Genomic DNA, 19,869 nt, shown 5'->3' with positions numbered 1-19,869 from the left:
ATCATCATTTAAAAAGATTTTGGCTTGTTGTCATGCGGACAGACACTGACTAAGAAATAACTCAGGCTTTTAACTATTTCATATCAGTATGTTGTTATTTAGGCATCCTCAAGAAACATTTTTTAAATAAAATCACGGCAAAATATGTCAATTTGGTTTATTTTTACCACTGTAATACAAAAAATTGGTTCAGCCCACTTTTGACATGCTAGAGACTGGGGGTGTTTCTCAATGTCGAGTAAAGCTGCTCCAGAGCCACTATTTCAAGCATACTACTTCATGGAGTGCCGCCGAAGGACTGTTCCAATGTCCAGCATACTTGGAAATCTACCGAGCCCGGCGTACTTCGTTTGGGGAAATTTCGAGGCTGCACATGTGTAGACTCCGGTCTTAGAATCCCCACAATGCTTTGCGCACGGACCAATTTCCCCAAATCTGTGGCGGAAAATGTAAGGCGGGGCCTCTCATATGACGCACACCTGCACACTTGCTCGCCTGTTCCACTCTTCGTTTTCCGAATGCTAGGAAGTATTCTGGCCTCGCTTCTGAAGCAAGACGCTCGGAAGACATGAGACTACATGTTTTTTGCCATGGATGATGACACGTGTTGTCCTCCTCTCCTGCGAGAATCAGTTGAGCGTCTGCTCCAAACGCACCATTACAGATTTAGCGTCTGCCCAGGAGCAAAGGGCAGCATACTTCATTTGTTGCAGTCTATCACTGTGAGAGAATAAGCAGGGCGTGTCGTGTGCAGTGTTAGTGCTACAGTAGAGAAAATAAAATGGAATAACTGACAATGTCTCGCTGTTGTTAAGCACTGATCCTGTGTTTATGTGGTTTAGTGGGTAAAACCAGACCTGAAGTCGGGGGGGAGGGTCTGAGCCCCCACTCCAGCCTCACTGGCGGTCTGGGCCCGCAGCTCCTCTGCAGTCAGCAGGCAGTGGAGGCGGTACAGGATGCTGGGCAGGCACACAGCTTTCCTCCACAGAGAGGCGGGGATGGGGTGGATGGCACACAGCTCTGGAACCAGGATCTGACAGACACAATGCAATGTTACACTGCTGCAGCTCAGAGTGTGGAAGCTCATGTCTAATATTTAAGAATTATACCAGGACGTCATTGGCTTCTAGATGGTTTTCATTGCAGTTCAATACGAGTCATGATCAATCCATAATAGCGTTTGTTCAAAAATGTCAATCATGAAAATGAATACAAGTAATAAAAAGTAAATCTTTGAAATCAGGCACTCTGAGACAATGGTCTTACTTCATCACCAGCAGTCAAACATTTTTAAACTGTGCAGTTAAGCATTCATATATTATTAGTACTACTCCAATGTATACACTGTAATAAACATGCATATAAGGAGATTGTGTAGATGTGCATATTGGAACTTGAATTTCCTATAATTATATGCTTTTTTTTTTAATTCTATTTAACATTTGATTGGACATTTTACCTTAAGCTGCTATGTTCATAATATATTTTTTATTCAAATAATAAAATAATTCTTTCTCAGTTCTTGGTGCTGGCCAATCAGATTGTTGGTGCCTGAGTTTTACCAACTTTTGGTACGAGAGCCGGACTCCTGTTCCTGGACCTCCTAGTGGCATCACTGAAATGAATGGGGGGGCTCTGTTTTAGTACCTGTTTGTTCTGCAGACTCTCCCACTTGGCCTTCCTCTTCTCTGCGCTGCTGAGCGGCAGAGCTTTGCCTTTCTGGTTCAGGTGCCGAGGGGTTAACAGGTTCAGTCTGAGAGCAGAGGGAACATGACCAAAATAATGGTCATGGACAAGGTGCAGTCATTACACTGGGACTTGATATCACTTTGCTTTCAAATGTGACCTTTGCTAAATCGAAATATTGTATCAAAAATATTCTGAAAATCTCTAACATTGGACATTTATACAAAAAAGTGAGCTTTTGTATTACTTGGATTCTGACCATAATCACCCACAATGAAACAGGACTGGATCAGTTCAATTCTGGTGTTAAGATAGTAGCAGGCAATGTTTCCAGCAGCAGATCTCTGTAAGAACACTACTTTCTAACTTTACAACCCCACATACTTTACTTTTTAAACATGACCACTTTAGTCCCGACCAAAGCTGCCTCAAGCGACATCATTTGAGGCAATTTCTCATACTCAATACATCTCTCTCTCTGGGCCCAAAAGGCGCTATACTACTTTTCTACAGGGGTGTCCAAACATTTTTCAATGAGGGCCACATACAGACAAATATACGAAGGGCTGGGCCCCTCACTAGAGGTTTGAAAAGTGGGCTTATTAACACAGGAATACTATGTAACATATTTTCATATATTTAAGATGTATAATATAGTCAAGCACAAGTTCCATGTGTGGGCCAAATTCCATTATACTTTTAGAATTGGCTGTGGGCCATTGGCACCCCGGGCACCCCTGTTGTACTACTTCAAATTCATTTAATTAGAATTCTCAAACATCTTGAAGCACACTTGGATGTGAAAAATGTGTGTTCTCCTTTGAGACCCTTTGTTAAACCTGTTCTCTTGCACAGACTCAGGACAAATGACAAAACTATAAGAATTAACCTTGAGCTTTTGAAAATTCCTATCAGTTAAAATAGCAAATAGAGCAAACTAATGAGTGGAGAGCCTGTGCTGCTACCTGGAGGAGGTGTGGTCCACATCCAGGAGCGGCTGGTTCAGGTTGGACAGGTCCAGGTTGTACTTGGTTTTGTAGTACTCAGCAAACGTCTCGTACTCTGGAGAGGGAAACTTGCTGAGCGGCGTCAGGTCTGTGTACACGTCGGCGACATAGAAGCGATGCGGTTGGTCAAAGTTACGATACCTGGGGGGGGGAGCAGGGAGTCATTGTGGCGCTCAGACATCGTAAGCATAGTAAAAGTGGTTTGAAGGTTCACATGGCGCAGTGGTACCGTGGAATGATGACAGCATCCTGGTAGTCCTCCAGCTTGAAGCTGAAGGGGTTCTGCTTGGTGTACTGAGTGGTAGGAATGCCGGTGCGGGCCTCAGACTTCTCAATGTCCTCCATGAAGGAAAAGTCCATGTCTAGTGTGTTGGAGTCCTCAACTGAATGAGCAGCAGAGAGAGAGGATGGTTTAAGGCAGGGGTCGGCTCTTTAAGCCCTCTGCTCTGGCTCCCTTGAGCTTAGACCAAAATAAGAAGGAAATAAAATACAAATATTTGTAGGACTATTTATATTTTGTTGCATGGTTGAAAATGTATTTTGAGGTGATACTGTGACACATAAATAATAAAAAAAACTGTTTTAATTAGGTCAATTATAATATGCGTCACATCCTGCTACGGTCCCGCACCAGCGCCTTTTCCTGCAGGCGAATAACCTGACCCCCGGCTCGATGAGCGAACTATGGATAAATCAAAGAAAAGAAAAGTACCGGAGGAACACAGGGTTTAATTCTGCGTGGTTAGAGTTATCTGCTTTCAGAGCAAACGATGCTGGCTCACCGGGATGTTTGATATGTGGAGAGAAGTTGTCAAAGGTGCAGCAGCCTTTACGTATTGGAGGAAACACACGGAAGAGGAAGACAGCTGACGATCTTCAGTCATCATTCCATCAGTTAACTCTTTTTAGGGTGCAGCTATATGTTTTATTGATTTCAAAGTGGATCCATTTTAATTATATTCATTTTCTTCAAATATGCAGAGGACTCCCTAAGTGCTGTGTTTAATTTATTTTAAAGTAGGCCGGTGTATTTTTTTTTAATTCTCCTTATATGAGTTATTTGTTTCTTATTAGAGGTAAACAGTTTTCTATAATGTAATAAATGCAAAAAAACTGTAGTTGTTGTCTATGATGTAACAATATATACAACTTTATAAGCTATCAAATGTGTTTTTGCGGCTCCAGACAAAAGCAATTGGTGGAAAAGGGGTCAAAATGGCTCTTTTGGTCAAAAAGGTTGCAGACCCCTGGGCTAAGGTAACAAATAAACATCTTCACCACGAAGGTAAAGGGAACCCATTTATTCCAATGACAGTTGCTCAGTGGCACTTTAAGTCAAAATGGGCCAACTATCGAGAACAAAAATATCAGACCTTCCCTGGATCCGGGCCCATAGAGCATGCGCACTAGCATTTTCTGTAAGCCCCGCCTCCAATCTGCTCGTTCACAGTAGCGTATTGGCCGTTCTCGGCTCAGTCAAATGAATAGAGAGGACAATAAACTTTGGATTCAGCTTTTAGCACATATTTCAACTTCTAGGACCTGATGATTTAAATATGGCTTCTGATCTGCTGAACACAATGAAACTCAATGTGTTCAGGACAACCATCGAGACCATCCTTTTGCACGGCTCCAAAACCTGGACCTTCAATGTTTGGACACCATCAACTAGGGCTGCCCTCGACTAAACATTTTTCTAGTCGACCAATAGTCGTCAATTAAAGCGATTAGTCTACTAATCGCCACACGTTTATGATACATTATGATTATAAAGATATATTATTATTTTTATTTACTTCTTCAAAGGCTGATAGAGTGATATTATAACAGCATGGTACGTTGTGCTTCACATAAAATAAAACTAATAATGAACCTTTGAAATATAAATGAAATGTAGTCACAGCGCACGAACGCAGCGGTATAAACAGCAGAAGCTCCGGTAAGGATTCTTATTGTGTGAACAAGCAGCGAGAACACACACATTTAGAGCTAGCTTCTGTTATTCATATCTGACTAAAACAACCAGAGTTTCCGTATGCCGGTAATTACCGGACTATAACCGGTCAAATGTGCTGAAGACCGGCAAATCTAAATCTCTCCGGTCAAAAATAATTTCCCCTTAGCGCAATACCGCATCACTTATGTGACAGACAAGAAGAGTCAATACGCTACATGCACAGTCACTTCCTTTCTAATGTCTGACATTTAATGTGGAGAAAGAGATGTATCCTCCTGAGGGGGACATTTTGACCCCTCATGTAAACAAATGCTTAATGTTGCGCTATACTTTGCCGCCACACCCCGTTGACAAGCAACGCTTATTGTTTAGGAGGTGTCCTTTGATACGCAGGCAGTCATATCATTAGCTAGAACTAGCTAGATCTGATCGATATGGACATAAACGCGAGTGAAGTCTAATCTGACGGGAGAGAGAGATCAGAGAGCAGTTCAGCCGCTGCTGACGGAGACACGCAGCTCTCCATGATCACCTGCAGCTCTACATGATGCAGCTCTATGATCTGACCTGCAGCTCTGTCCACTGTGACGAACCGCTGAGCGGAGCAAAACACACACACTTCAAGTTGGAACAAAAATCCCTCGTCATGAAATGAAAGCTTTATTGTTTTCTGAGGTCAGAATGATTATATATTATAGGTCTATACATGTTGATACTGCCTGACTCACTGCTGCTGTTTTCCTCAGAGTCTGAGAAAGCAACACACGTCGTCAGATAATTAAGCTCCGTGTTTGGTTATGAAGCCGGCATTCAGGAAGCTGCGCTGTGGATATGGCGGAGACTTTCTGCCGTCGTAGTTTGCATGTCACCTTGTGGGACTCGTCCTTTACTCGCTCAGAAAGATCCACACTTTAGATTTCCTGCCCGACCAAATTAACTCAATGACAAGGCTCCGCTCTGAATGAAGTCTGAGGGGGTTTCCGGCTGACGCGTCACATGCAGCGCACGGATGGAGCTTTTTTCTTTCTTTATATAATTATCTTTTGTATATATAATTATTTATTTTTTCAACTAATCGACTAATGAAAAATTGCTCGATTTAGACTTTATTAGTCGACTAGTGATTAGTTGACTATTAGGGGGCAGCCCTACCATCAACAGCTCAATGGGTTCTGTAGCAAGGGTACAACATCTATCCTGGAAGCATCACCTGAAGTTACAGCAGGTATACGACAACAGCCCACACATTTATTTTGCTCTGATGCAAGAAAAATGTCAGACTCGATCTGACAATAAAGTATTATCATATCGTATCGCCTGTCGGGAAACACTGGTATCAGTCCTGATAGTCTTGGATCTGAAATGCCCGAAAACTGTAGAACAAGGTCCATCGACTTTAATCTCACAATGATGATGATGATGATGATGATGATGATGATAATAATTTAACCATGAGTAGTTGATTAAAGTAGTAGTAGTAAAAAACTACATATATACAATACACTAATTACCAGACATCTAGTTTCCAATGCAAGTCAATGGAAACAAGTCTTATTGGGCTTAATTACGTCATAGTATGACATAGTATGACGTTGGAGTACCACTTCCTAGGGGAGATTAATGCAATAAGTTTGACTGAGTGATTGTACTGACCAACATTCAGAGGTAGAACGCAGTAGGCCGAGTCAGCCAGCGTGGGCTTGAACTCCAGTGCAGGTTTCTCCAGGCGGAGGATGTGGGAGAAGATGTACTGGTGCAGGCGGGTGATGAGGTCCAGCTGGGCGGTGGTCAGCGTGAAGCCGGACTTCTGCAGCTCGATGGAGATGGTCACCTCACCCGAGCGGGTGTACACTGGGAAATGGGGGATCTGGACAGAAAAGAAGCATCAGCTACCATCTACAACCTCTTTCTTTCCTTAAGAGTCTGATGTGAGAGAATAATGGGAGGTGACGTACTCGAGGTATGGGTTTGGCAGTCAGGATGCCGAAGCACCTGGTGGTGTCCTCCGGTGGGTACAGCCTCCTCCTGCGAAAGTTGAGTTCATCAGGGAGGGGGGTGGTGAGCACCATCCCGACCACATATAGGTAGTACGTCTGCTCTGGCACTGCGTAGCTGTCCCGCAGACACTCGGGTATCTGAGGAGGAGAAGTGAAGCAGAAAAACATTGAACAATTCAACAGGATGCTCGCTGTTTGTAACAAAATAGTAAGCACGTCATAAATAATAGACATCATTAAACATTTGGAACATTTCTAATGTTTTTAGAGCGATAGGAAGATAAACATGAATGCTAAGACCTTAAAGTGACACGTATCTAAATGTGTATTTGGAAATAGAAATCTGTTATTATGCTCAAATCAAAGATTCTGAATTAGTTCTTACTAGACATTTCTGCTCAATAATTGCAACTTCCAAACCAGAGTAGAGGATGATGAGCATCTTTTTTTAAAAATACATAACATACACATTTTCCATCCAAAAAGTCAGTAAAAGAAATGTAGGGATTGTCCCATAAAGAAACATGGAAATGAACTGTAGAAATATGGTTTCTGCTTTGAGATGCTAATGTGTGTGCAATGAGAGAGAGGGAGCCTCCTTACGGCTTTAGGGTAGCACTGCCTCCTCTTGGTGGAGCCGGGCCGGCCTGGTACGCTGGTCTCCTCTTCATCGTGGAGGTCCAGCTCCTCTTCATATTTCACCGTCTCCTTTCCCACCGGCATCAGGTGATCATCCAGCTCACCTGGGGTAAAGAAAGCAGCATAACAAGATGAAGAGGATGCAGGGGAAAGTTCTATACAGGCTCACATTCAATAGTTTCCCATCATGCATCTGAAAAATCTCATTCTGGTTTTACCTATTTTGTGGAGTTTCTCACAACATAGAAGTGCAACTGCTTTCTCTGCCAGCCTGGCACAGAACATTATAGGACCCTGCAAAGACAGTGACACATTGATCAAAGGAAGAACCTGATTCAGTTATTACTACAATCTATACGTTTGCACTAATGTAATCTATCGAGTGTCAAGGCCTAAAGCCCTGTGTGGCACCTTTCCTGTCAGAAAGTGCTGTAGTAAAAATTCATTTATAGAAGTGCTCTGTATTATACAGTATCATTAATAATACCAAGTATATGCATTGTCTAATGTCAATGAAAATACTGATGTATGTTCTAGTATCAAGGAGAGTAAAAAGGCGACGATATAATAGATTTAAAATGTGCGACCCTCCACAGATACTGTACTTTGACATACACACAAACTGGAGAAATGCGAAACTGCCGCATTGATGGCAGAAGGAGCCGAGTGCAGCATGCTATCACTCCACGTTAAAAAACAAGTTGGCGGTAGTGTTGCACGGTGTACCGATACTTGAAAGGTACCGCGATACCCTACCGTTAAAAACGTTACGATTCCTCCGTTTCATTAGTATCGGTACTTTAAGAATGACGGGGGAAAGTACTCCGGTGAGAAAGCGCCATTTTAATAAGAGCCGTGTGTGTTCAGCGCTCTGCTTCCACTCCCTGCACTGCAGCCGTGCCTGTGTCAGTACCATATGTGTTCGCCCTACCATATGTGTTCGGGGTCCGTTGCTTACCAATGACGTCACGCATTGTGATTGGCTGTACGGTAATCGCACGCTGATTGGTGTAACTAGGGGCGCTGACTAGGGTATACCGGGGGATAACGGGTCACAACAGTAAGCGACCTGTTATCATTCAGGAAACAACAGCGAAGCATCTGGGGTGTTTTCTCCACATAACTGCTCACGTCACTGTCACTAGTATTTATTTATACAGTGGGGCAAAAAAGTATTTAGTCAGCCACCAATTGTGCAAGTTCTCCCACTTAAAAAGATGAGAGGCCTGTAATTTTCATCCTAGGTATACCTCAACTATGAGAGACAAAATGGGGGGAAAGAATCCAGGAAATCACATTGTCTGATTTTTAAAGAATTTATTTGCAAATTATGGTGGAAAATAAGTATTTGGTCAATAACAAAAGTTCATCTCAATACTTTGTTATATACCCTTTGTTGCCAATGACAGAGGTCAAACGTTTTCTGTAAGTCTTCACAAGGTTTTCACACACTGTTGCTGGTATTTTGGCCCATTCCTCCATGCAGATCTCCTCTAGAGCAGTGATGTTTTGGGGCTGTCGCTGGGCAACACAGACTTTCAACTCCCTCCAAAGATTTTCTATGGGGTTGAGATCTGGAGACTGGCTAGGCCACTCCAGGACCTTGAAATGCTTCTTACGAAGCCACTCCTTCGTTGCCCGGGCGGTGTGTTTGGGATCATTGTCATGCTGAAAGACCCAGCCACATTTCATCTTCAATGCCCTTGCTGATGGAAGGAGGTTGTCACTCAAAATCTCACGATACATGGCCCCATTCATTCTTTCCTTTACACGGATCAGTCGTCCTGGTCCCTTTGCAGAGAAACAGCCCCAAAGCATGATTTTTCCACCCCCATGTTTCACAGTAGGTATGGTGTTCTTTGGATGCAACTCAGCATTCTTTCTCCTCCAAACACGTCTAGTTGAGTTTTTACCAAAAAGTTCTATTTTGGTTTCATCTGACCATATGAGATTCTCCCAATCCTCTTCTGGATCATCTAAATGCTCTCTAGCAAACTTCAGACGGGCCTGGACATGTACTGGCTTAAGCAGGGGGACACGTCTGGCACTGCAGGATTTGAGTCCCTGGCGGCGTAGTGTGTTACTGATGGTAGCCTTTGTTACTTTGGTCCCAGCTCTCTGCAGGTCATTGACTAGGTCCCCCCGTGTGGTTCTGGGATTCTTGCTCACCGTTCTTGTGATCATTTTGACCCCACGGGGTGAGATCTTGCGTGGAGCCCCAGATCGAGGGAGATTATCAGTGGTCTTGTATGTCTTCCATTTTCTAATAATTGCTCCCACAGTTGATTTCTTCACACCAAGCTGCTTACCTATTGCAGATGCAGTCTTCCCAGCCTGGAGCAGGTCTACAATTTTGTTTCTGGTGTCCTTTGACAACTCTTTGGTCTTGGCCATAGTGGAGTTTGGAGTGTGACTGTTTGAGGTTGTGGACAGGTGTCTTTTATACTGATAACAAGTTCAAACAGGTCCCATTAATACAGTTAACAAGTGGAGGAAAGAGGAGGCTCTTAAAGAAGAAGTTACAGGTCTGTGAGAGCCAGAAATCTTGTTTGTTTGTTTGTAGGTGACCAAATACTTATTTTACCGAGGAATTTACCAATTAATTCATTAAAAATCCTACAATGTGATTTCCTGGATTCTTTCCCCCCATTCTGTCTCTCATAGTTGTACATAAGTGTACCTAGGATGAAAATGACAGGCCTCTTATCTTTTTATGTGGGAGAACTTGCACAATTGGTGGCTGACTAAATACTTGTTTGCCCCACTGTACATACTAGGGCTGTACCCGAATATCAGAATATTCATTTGTTGAGTACTAGTCGGATATTCGTTTTGTTCCCAGTTTTTTCCTCAAATTTAATTTATTGAAATCTCCAATATCAACGTAAGAGCTTGTGCCTCTTCGGGGGGTGCTAACACTTAACCATACACGTTATTGTTTACTTTCTCCGTCTTTATATGTAGATATTACTTTTCTCCGTTAATCTCCGTCACGTTGTTTCCAAACCAACAACAACAACTTCCTGTCAACAGCGCCGCTAACTCTCCTTAAAAATAAAAGCATGCCCATAAATAGGAAGCCAAGCCAAATTACACTTAAGACATATACAACTGCAACGAAAGTAACAAACACAATGCGATATCCTTTTCAATTTCAAAGACCACAAATTGGGTAACATTAACAAATAACTATAAAACAACAATACTGTAGAATAACAAAATGAATGCCGTGAATACACCGAAATACACGTGTTGAAGCGGTTCGCTGCTGATTACTACGCCGCCGTCAATAATTGATTTTGTCAATAATTATTTATATTACTGTACATGTTAATAAAATATAAAGTTAACTATCAAAGAAATCATATAAACTCAAGTATAAAGAAGAGACCATGTTGTAAGAAAACACTTAACAGATAAACTACAATTGTATTGATCATGAAAATAATAAAAGAAAAGTATCGAAAAAGAATCGGTATCGAAACCAAAATGTTGGTATCGTGACAACACTAGTTGGCGGTCAGAAAAAGCTGCTATGTGGACACAGGCCTTGTAACCATTGCCAACACTGTTAAAAATGCAGATGTTCTTCTTCACCTTAAGAGGAACTCTCAGAGGGGAGTTGATGGGCAGGTAGAGCGTGGACTGGAAGCGTGCGTCCGGCCTCTCTGCAGTTTTGCACTTCGGGGCTAAGTGAGTGAAAGGGTCGCTGGGCAGCCGAGCACAATACCTGAGCAACAGAGCAGAGAGGACATTTAAAAAGTTGATTTAGGAGCGTTTCCTAAATGGATTGAGGATTTGAAGACTTCACCGACCTGTTAATGTGTCCGATGGCCGTGTTGACGGTGACCCGGGGGCTTCCATCCTCAGAGCGGAGCACGTAGGGAGGGATGATGTTGTCATCGTCCAGAACCTGCTCCAGCTCATACTCACCTACCTCCACCGACTTGGAGCACTTGTTCCTTAAGATCTGCTCAGAAGAGTAATATCATCATCACTACCTCATTCAGCTTCACAATTGAACCTTCTACATTTCTCCTAACACTATTCAAATAATCCTCCATTGACTAAAGAAAGTGTCACCTTCTCTATGGACTTGTAGGTGGTGAGATCTTCCTCGAAGCCTCTGGTCCTCTCGCTGTCAGCCAGCATGATGTAGTTGGAGACGGGGGCTCGCGCTCTGCCTTTGGACTGGACGTAGGAGCGGTACTCTGTGGGCAGGTCGAAGCGCACCACCAGGTTACACTTTGGGATGTCCACGCCCTCCTCCACGATGCTGGTGGCGATCAGCAGGTTGGTTTCATGAGCGCGGAACTTGCGAAGAACCTGTGAGAGAAACAGGCGAGCCGAAGCAATAGAAAGTCTTTAAGAAATGCTTTCTAAACTACTAAATGTAAATGTTCACTACCTTGAAGGGACAGGACAAACCTATGAATCCCATCAAGAAGCGCAACTCATGTGCAAGCCCATTAGTGTTGGCAGTTGGATAAACACATTGGCTCTTAGTGATTGGCTAAGGAGATTTTCTGCAATTTCTTTCGCTTACTTTTATTGTGTGGCCCCACAGGAGGGTTTTCACATCATAAGAGAGAGTTTGTTGGTGGAAAAACTTTGGGTTTACAGAGTTTAACTTCATTTCTTTAAGTGTGAAGGAAATCTTTATTGTTCCGTCACTGACGTGTTATCAGAATTAAAGCAAAATGTTGCTGTATGGTGACTTCAGGGAAGCTAGAGGATTTTCCAGTTCTGTTGTTTCTCTGTCATCTCCAACTCTGGCAGTGTTTGTGATGTCTAAAAAGGTGCAACTGGTAAGCTTTACCTTTCTGTCTTTGGGCTGCAGGCTGTGTGAGGTTACACTATCATGTTTTTTTGGTTCATGCTCCAGGGTAGTGTGCTTTTCTGTCTTTGAGCTGCAGGCTCCGGTGAAATGTGCTGTGTTGTTTTTTCTTCTAAGGCACAGGAGTAGGCGGGATTGAAACACCATAAAAATACTGAGAGAATAGCCCATTCTGATTTTGATTCTGATCATCTAAATTGAAAGCTCTTTCCAATCGATTGTTGAATCAGAATAAAAATCGTTACAACCCTAGAGGAAAGAATAGAAAGTGAAAGGGATGCTCCGATCGATCGGTCACCGATCGAGAATCGGCCGATACTCACTCTCTACCGATCGAGATCGGCCGATACTCACTCTCTACCGATCGAGATCGGCCGATACTCACTCTCTACCGATCGAGATCGGCCGATACTCACTCTCTACCGATCGAGATCGGCCGATACTCACTCTCTAACCGATCGAGATCGGCCGATACTCACTCGCTCTACCGATCGAGATCGGCGATACTCACTCTCTACCGATCGAGGATCGGCCGATACTCACTCTCCTACCGATCGAGATCGGCCGATACTCACTCTCTACCGATCGAGATCGGCCGCTACTCACTCTCTACCGATCGAGATCGGCCGATACTCACTCTCTACCGATCGAGATCGGCCGATACTCACTTCTATACCGATCGAGATCGGCCGATACTCACTCTCACCGATCGAGATCGGCCGATAACTCACTCTCTACCGATCGAGATCGGCCGATACTCACTCTCTACCGATCGAGATCGGCCGATACTCACTCTCTACCGATCGAGATCGGCGATACTCACTCTCTACCGATCGAGATCGTCCGATACTCACTCTCTACGATCGAGATCGGCCGATACTCACTCTCTACCGATCGAGATCGGCCGATACTCACTCTCTACCGATCGAGATCGGCCGATACTCACTCTCTACCGATCGAGATCGGCCGATACCTCACTCCAATCTCTACCGATCGAGATCGGGCCGATACTCACTCTCTACCGATCGAGATCTGGCCGATACTCACTCTCTACCGATCGGATCGGCCCGATACTCACTCTCTACCGATCGAGATCGGCCGATACTCACTCTCTACGATCGAGATCGGCCGATACTCACTCTCTACCGATCGAGATCGGCCGATACTCACTCTCTACCGATCGAGATCGGCCGATACTCACTCTCTACCGATCGAGATCGGCCGATACTCACTCTCTACCGATCGAGATCGGCCGATACTCACTCTCTACCGATCGAGATCGGCCGATACTCACTCTCTACCCTACCGATCGAGATCGGCCGATACTCACTCTCTACCGATCGAGATCGGCCGATACTCACTCTCTACCGATCGAGATCGGCCGATACTCACTCTCTACCGATCGAGATCGGCCGATACTCACTCTCTACCGATCGAGATCGGCCGATACTCACTCTCTACCGATCGAGATCGGCCGATACTCACTCTCTACCGATCGAGATCGGCCGATACTCACTCTCTACCGATCGAGATCGGCCGATACTCACTCTCTACCGATCGAGATCGGCCGATACTCACTCTCTACCGATCGAGATCGGCCGATACTCACTCTCTACCGATCGATCGGTGCTCTGTAAACATGCCGATCGCGAGAGCCGATCGCATGACGTAAAATACATGACACTTTTCTCTGTGTGCGGCAAAACAAGCTCGCCAAAATGGCTTCACCGGTCTGGCATTATTTTAAGGTGTCCGAAAAAGACAGTAAAATAGCGGAATATGCAACGTGTGTGAAGCAGAAATCCTGTAGCTCCACCCGCTGTGATACATACTAAGAGTTAGACCTTACACACTTAGCTATTTGATCTACCTCTGGAAGAAGCTAAACTAGTTATAAATATATTTATTCTTCACTGTCGGGTCCCTCATTACTGGATCAGTGAGCTGCGGGCTGTCAGGAGAGGGAGAGAGGAAAAGAGAGCGCTTCCGCTCATTTCTCCCGTGTTATTATCCAAAGTGAATGTAAACTTGAATAATGTACATCATTTGAATGTAATAATTAAGTTGATTGTTGTTTGTGGAAGCTCCAGTGAATGAGCCCCATTAACTGAGTTTTAAACATCACTTTAAATGGAAGATTTAAAGTGATGTTTAAATCTTCCATTTAAGCCCCGCCCACTCGATCGGATCGGCTATCAGTATCGGCCGATACTGATTCCGGCGATCGGCCCCAAAATTGGCGATCGGAGCATCCCTAGAAAGTGACTAATCTGTGAGGGAGCTCAGTGGTAGCTAGGTCCTGCAATGAAACGCGATAACTCTACATATATCAAAATATGACAGTATATTTATGTACAGTGCAGGGCTCAACATTATAAATGGCCCGCTGGCCCGAAATCCTATTTAGACACCCCAGGCCAGCATAACGTACTTTCCACTTGCCCGCTCGGGCCACTAAAAATATTGCTTTAAAAAAAAAAAATTGGTCCTGTAGTATTGGTATTTTGACTAGCAATTGTGTTAAATTGTTTCGTTTATCAAGAAAACATAGCGTTTCGTGAGGCGGTTGTCGTTGTTGGGTGAAAATCAAACAGCTGTTTGCTGCGGAGCGCAGTGCGAGCAGGCTCCCGTGCGGGAACGCGCTCCTTCACTACAGACTTTAGCGTCACCTAACCATTCGCCAAAATGTTTTAGATACCAGCGGTAACCGGCCAAGCACCGGGCAAAAAACAATCTTCAAATAAAAGAAAGTCACCGGAGGAGTTAAAGGAGAGTGACAGGGAGCATGAGAAGAAGAGGGAGAGAAAGTTTTAGCCAGCTTGATCGATGGAGTTGGCTTCTAGTGGTGATGTGACGCATCCTAAAACCCTTTTATAATCTATCGATTAGATTTATGATTAGAAAATTATAAAAGTAGGGTAGACATGTGGAGATTATCCGGCTGAACAAAACGTGCATTTATCAAACAGGTTTGTTTTCCACAAACCTTATTTTCAGCTATTTTCCAAAACCCTGTGGAGAAATCCCATTGCTTTTTGTCGAGGGAACCAGCAGCTTACTTCATGGTTTTAGGATGCGTCACTGGCTGCACCTTTACATTACATTGCATTTAGCTGACGCTTTTATCCAAAGCGACTTACAATAAGTACATTCGACCAGGAAGACATAACCTTGAAGAAAACAGAATCATATAAGTACATCAGGTTTCATAGAGCCAAACATTTCAAGTGCTACTCAACTGGCTATAGATAAGCCAGTCCTTTATCAGTATATAAGTGCTTTGTTAATAAATCTATCGCTCGAGGTGGAGTCAAAAGAGATGAGTTTTCAGGAAGGTGTGTAAGCTTTCTGCTGTCCTGATGTCAATGGGGAGCTCATTCCACCATTTTGGAGCCAGGATAGCAAACCCACGTGTTTTTGCTGATGGGAACTTGGGTCCCCTTTGCAGCGAGGGTGCAGCGAGTCGTCTGGCTGATGCAGAGCGTAGTGCATGCGCTGGGGTGTACAGTTTAACCATGTCCTGGATGTACGAAGGGCCAGATCCATTCGCAGCACGGTAAGCAAGTACCAGTGTCTTGAAGTGGATTCTAGCAGTTACCGGAAGCCAGTGAAGGCAGCGGAGGAGCGGAGTGTGAAAATTTAGGAAAGTTGAAGACCAAATGAGCCGCTGCATTCTGGGTGAGCTGCAGAGGTCGGATGGCACATGCAGGTAGACCAGCCAGGAGGGAGTTGCAGTAGTCTAGGCGTGAGATGACGAGAGCCTGGACCAGAACCTGCGTTGCTTTCTGTGTCAGCTGGGGACGTATCTTCCTGATGTTGTAAAGCGTGTATCTGCAGCAACGGGTTGTAGCAGCGATGTTTGCAGTGAAGGACAGGTTGCTATCTAGGATCACACCCAGATTCCTTGCAGTCTGAGTCGGGGAAACAACAGAGGTGCCGATGTTGATAGTCAGGTCAAGAGTGGGACAATCTTTTCCTGGAAGGAAGAGCAGCTCAGTCTTGTCAAGGTTGAGCTTGAGGTGATGAGCAGACATCCACTGAGAGATGTCAGCTAGACAAGCAGAGATGCGTGCGACGACCTGGGTCTCTGAGCGGGGAAGGACAGAATTAATTGGGTGTCGTCAGCGTAGCAGTGGTATGAAAAACCATGCGGGCTAATGACTGAGCCGAGCGAGTTTGTGTACAGGGAGAAGAGGAGGGGACCAAGAACAGAGCCCTGAGGGACCCCTGTAGTTAATTGACAAGGGTCGGACTCAGACCCTCTCCAAGTTACCCTGTAGGTACGGTCTTTGAGGTAAGAGGTGAGGAGGGAAAGTGCAGAGCCTGAAACTCCAAGTTTTTGGAGAGTGTGAAGGAGGATCTGATGGTTCACCGTGTCGAATGCAGCAGACAGGTCCAACAGGATGATGACAGAGGTGAGTAATGCTGCTTTGGCAGTGTGCAATTCCTCAGTGACAGCAATGAGAGCAGTTTCTGTGGAGTGACCTGCCTTGAAACCAGACTGGTGCGGATCCAGAAGGATGTTCTGATAGAGATAACAGGAGAGTTGTTTAAAGACAGCGCGTTCAAGTGTTTTAGACAGGAACGGGAGTAGAGAGACAGGCCTATAGTTTATAACATCAGACGGGTTGAGAGTGAGTTTCTTTAGGAGAGGGTTTACTCTTGCCTCCTTGAGACTGTTTGGAAAGTGACCAGAAGTTAGAGAAGTGTTGATGAAATGGGAGAGAAACAGTAGAATATCAGGAGCGATAGTCTGAAGGAGGTTTGAAGGGATAGGGTCCAGAGGACAGGTGGTAGGGCGGGCAGAGGTAATGAGGGTAAGAACCTCACTTGGAGAGAGAGGGGAAAATGAGGTTAGTGTGTTGGTGGAAGGAGGGTCTGGTGACCCAGCGGTGAGTAAAGGTGAGTCAGAAAAAGAAGAGCGAATATCAACCTTTTTTTCAAAGTGGATAACAAAGTCGCTTGACAGAAGGGAGGAGGGGGAAGGGGCTTTGGGAGGGTCCAAGAGGGTGAAGAAGATGGAAAATAGTTTTTTGGGATTGGAATAGGAAGATTGGATCTTATCTTGAAATAAAGTGCTTTTTGCCTGAGAGATCGAAGCAGAGAAAGAGGAGAGGAGAGCCTGATAGGTTAGGAGGTCGTCACGGTGTTTGAATTTCCACCGTTTCCGCTCTGCTGTCCTAAGGACGGTTCTATTAGCATGCAGTGCGTCATTTAGCCAGGGAGCAGGAGGGGACTGACGAGCCTGCCGAGATGTGAGAGGACAGAGAGAGTCCAGAGAGGATGAGAGAGTAGAGAGGAGAGTTTTCTGCAGCAGAGTTTGGAGGCAGCAGTTGGAACGAGTCAGATGAAGGGAGGGCTGAGAGCACCGATGAGGCAAAGGTAGAGGGGGAGAGGGAACGAAGGTTACGGCGGACAGGTGCAGGATGAGAAGAGATTAGTTTGTTATGTTTGGAAAGGGGTAGAGAGAATGAAATGAAGAAGTGATCGGATGTGTGGAGCGGGTTTACAGAGAGGTTAGAAGTAGCGCAGTTCCTTGAGAATATGAGATCAAGGACATTGCCAGCTTTATGAGTTGGTGGGGAAGGAGACAGTGAGAAAGCAAAGGCGGTTAACAGAGATGTTAGTTCGTCTATCTTCCCTGTCTGGAGGTTGAAGTCTCCAAGAAGTACAGCGGGAGGACCAGTTTCAGGGATGTGTGAGAGGAGATTATCTAATTCCTCCAAGAAGTCCCCCAAGGCGCCTGGTGGACGGTAGAGAACAACAATGGTTAATTGTATAGGATGGGTTACTGTGACGGCATGGAATTCAAAGGTGGAAGGAGTGAAGTTAGGTAGCTTGAAGAGGGAAAAGCTCCATTTGGGAGAGAGCAGGAGACCAGTGCCACCACCTCTGCCAGTGGGTCTGGGTGTATGGGAGAAGGAATATGCTGTGGAGAGAGCTGCTGGGGTGGATGTGTTGAATGGAGTAATCCAGGTCTCAGTGAGAGCAAGGAAATCCAGGGACTGCAGGGAGGCGTAGCCAGAGATGAAGTCAGCCTCTCAATATGATGCCAATATTAACTTCTGTCGGCTCTGTACATCAATGCCGACCTATGCTGACAAGTAAGTGAAGAGTAGACAATATAAAAGGTATTGGCTATAGGGAAATATCCCAGCAGTTTAGGATAATGAAGGTTCTAATCTAATCTATAGCCATTACATTTCTAACATTTCTGACAGGAAGGCAGAAAGTGCATTATACAAATAATACTCATAATAATAGCAGACATTTTTTAACAATGACCACAATATCATTATTTTAATAAACCAAATATGAACAATTGAGGCAAATGAGGAAGACCTGATGATTCAAATGTTGTAGTACAAGTAGTAATGTAGTTAGTGCATACATTACTATTGCAACAAATGTGTTAATTTTCTTCATTATTAGTCGATTTTTTTTGGACGAATGCTCCGGGCCAGTGGTTACAATGGTGGGGCCAGTGATAATACAATTCCACCAGCCCTTAATGTCTACCCCTGCAGTGTGAATCATATGAGCATATATACCTCCTCTTGCTTCCTGAACTCCACCTCCATCTGCTTGTTGCGTGGCTGGTTCTTGCCGATGCTGTGGCCGGTGATGAAGTTGCTGCTGATGTAAGCCAGCTCCGGGTCCAGCTTCCCCGCCTCTTTGATCAGACTGAGGGAGGAACACAGACATACATGTTGAAGTTTCTCTAAGATGCACTGGCATTCTCAAAACATGGGAAATACTCTGCTCTTAACAAATATCTGCTCTTTTTCAAAAGCAGACTGCTCCTCAAAGGGCACTGATCATTATTCAATACACAGAAAGAAGCCACAAAAACATATTCATTTGCCATTTATCCATCAGAAAACACTTTGGAATACTTCTTAAATATTCATTTATATATATGTACAAAACGTTGGATTCATGATGGCTAAACTATCCACAGTGAATACAACTGAACAGAGAGTTGGACGTCAGAGAGTTCAACAGAACAGCAGAAGGAGACAGACAGGAAGTAGACACTAAAGGGAACAGCAGAAGGAGACACTAAAGGGAACGGCAGAAGGAGACACTAAAGGGAACAGCAGAAGGAGACAGACAGGAAGTAGACACTAAAGGGAACAGCAGGAGACAGACAGGAAGTAGACACTAAAGGGAACGGCAGAAGGAGACAGACAGGAAGTAAACACTAAAGGGAACGGCAGAAGGAGAGAGACAGGAAGTAAACACTAAAGGGAACGGCAGAAGGAGAGAGACAGGAAGTAAACACTAAAGGAAACGGCAGAAGGAGACAGACAGGGAGTAGACACTAAATGGAACAGCAGAAGGAGACAGACAGGAAGTAAACACTAAAGGGAACGGCAGAAGGAGACAGACAGGAAGTAAACACTAAAGGGAACAGCAGAAGGAGACAGACAGGAAGTAAACACCAAAGGGAACAGCAGAAGGAGACAGACAGGAAGTAAACACTAAAGGGAACAGCAGAAGGAGACAGACAGGAAGTAAACACTAAAGGGAACGGCAGAAGGAGACAGACAGGAAGTAAACACTCAAGGGAACAGCAGAAGGAGACAGACAGGAAGTAAACACCAAAGGGAACGGCAGAAGGAGACAGACAGGAAGTAAACACTAAAGGGAACGGCAGAAGGAGACAGACAGGAAGTAAACACTAAAGGGAACAGGGTATTGGCTCTGGCATTGTTTTAAGACTTGCTCATTGAAATAAAACAT

At 44.5% G+C, this 19,869-nt stretch overlaps 1 protein-coding gene across 1 annotated transcript in view; it reads right to left on the bottom strand.

Annotated features, from left to right (window-relative positions):
- Positions 1-19,869, bottom strand: part of dicer1 (dicer 1, ribonuclease type III) — a 72,290-nt gene that overhangs the window by 41,061 nt on the left and 11,360 nt on the right. The window contains 12 exon segments of the mRNA XM_034198039.1: positions 858-1,033; positions 1,648-1,753; positions 2,652-2,834; positions 2,923-3,076; positions 6,304-6,517; positions 6,606-6,785; positions 7,251-7,390; positions 7,505-7,580; positions 10,884-11,016; positions 11,102-11,256; positions 11,370-11,612; positions 18,675-18,807. Coding sequence (XP_034053930.1) covers positions 858-1,033; positions 1,648-1,753; positions 2,652-2,834; positions 2,923-3,076; positions 6,304-6,517; positions 6,606-6,785; positions 7,251-7,390; positions 7,505-7,580; positions 10,884-11,016; positions 11,102-11,256; positions 11,370-11,612; positions 18,675-18,807 — 1,893 coding nt within the window.

Source organism: Gymnodraco acuticeps, unplaced genomic scaffold (genome assembly GCF_902827175.1).
Source record: "Gymnodraco acuticeps unplaced genomic scaffold, fGymAcu1.1, whole genome shotgun sequence".
In the NCBI taxonomy this organism is placed as follows: domain Eukaryota; kingdom Metazoa; phylum Chordata; class Actinopteri; order Perciformes; family Bathydraconidae; genus Gymnodraco; species Gymnodraco acuticeps.
This window is presented reverse-complemented; position numbering and strand designations above follow the sequence as displayed.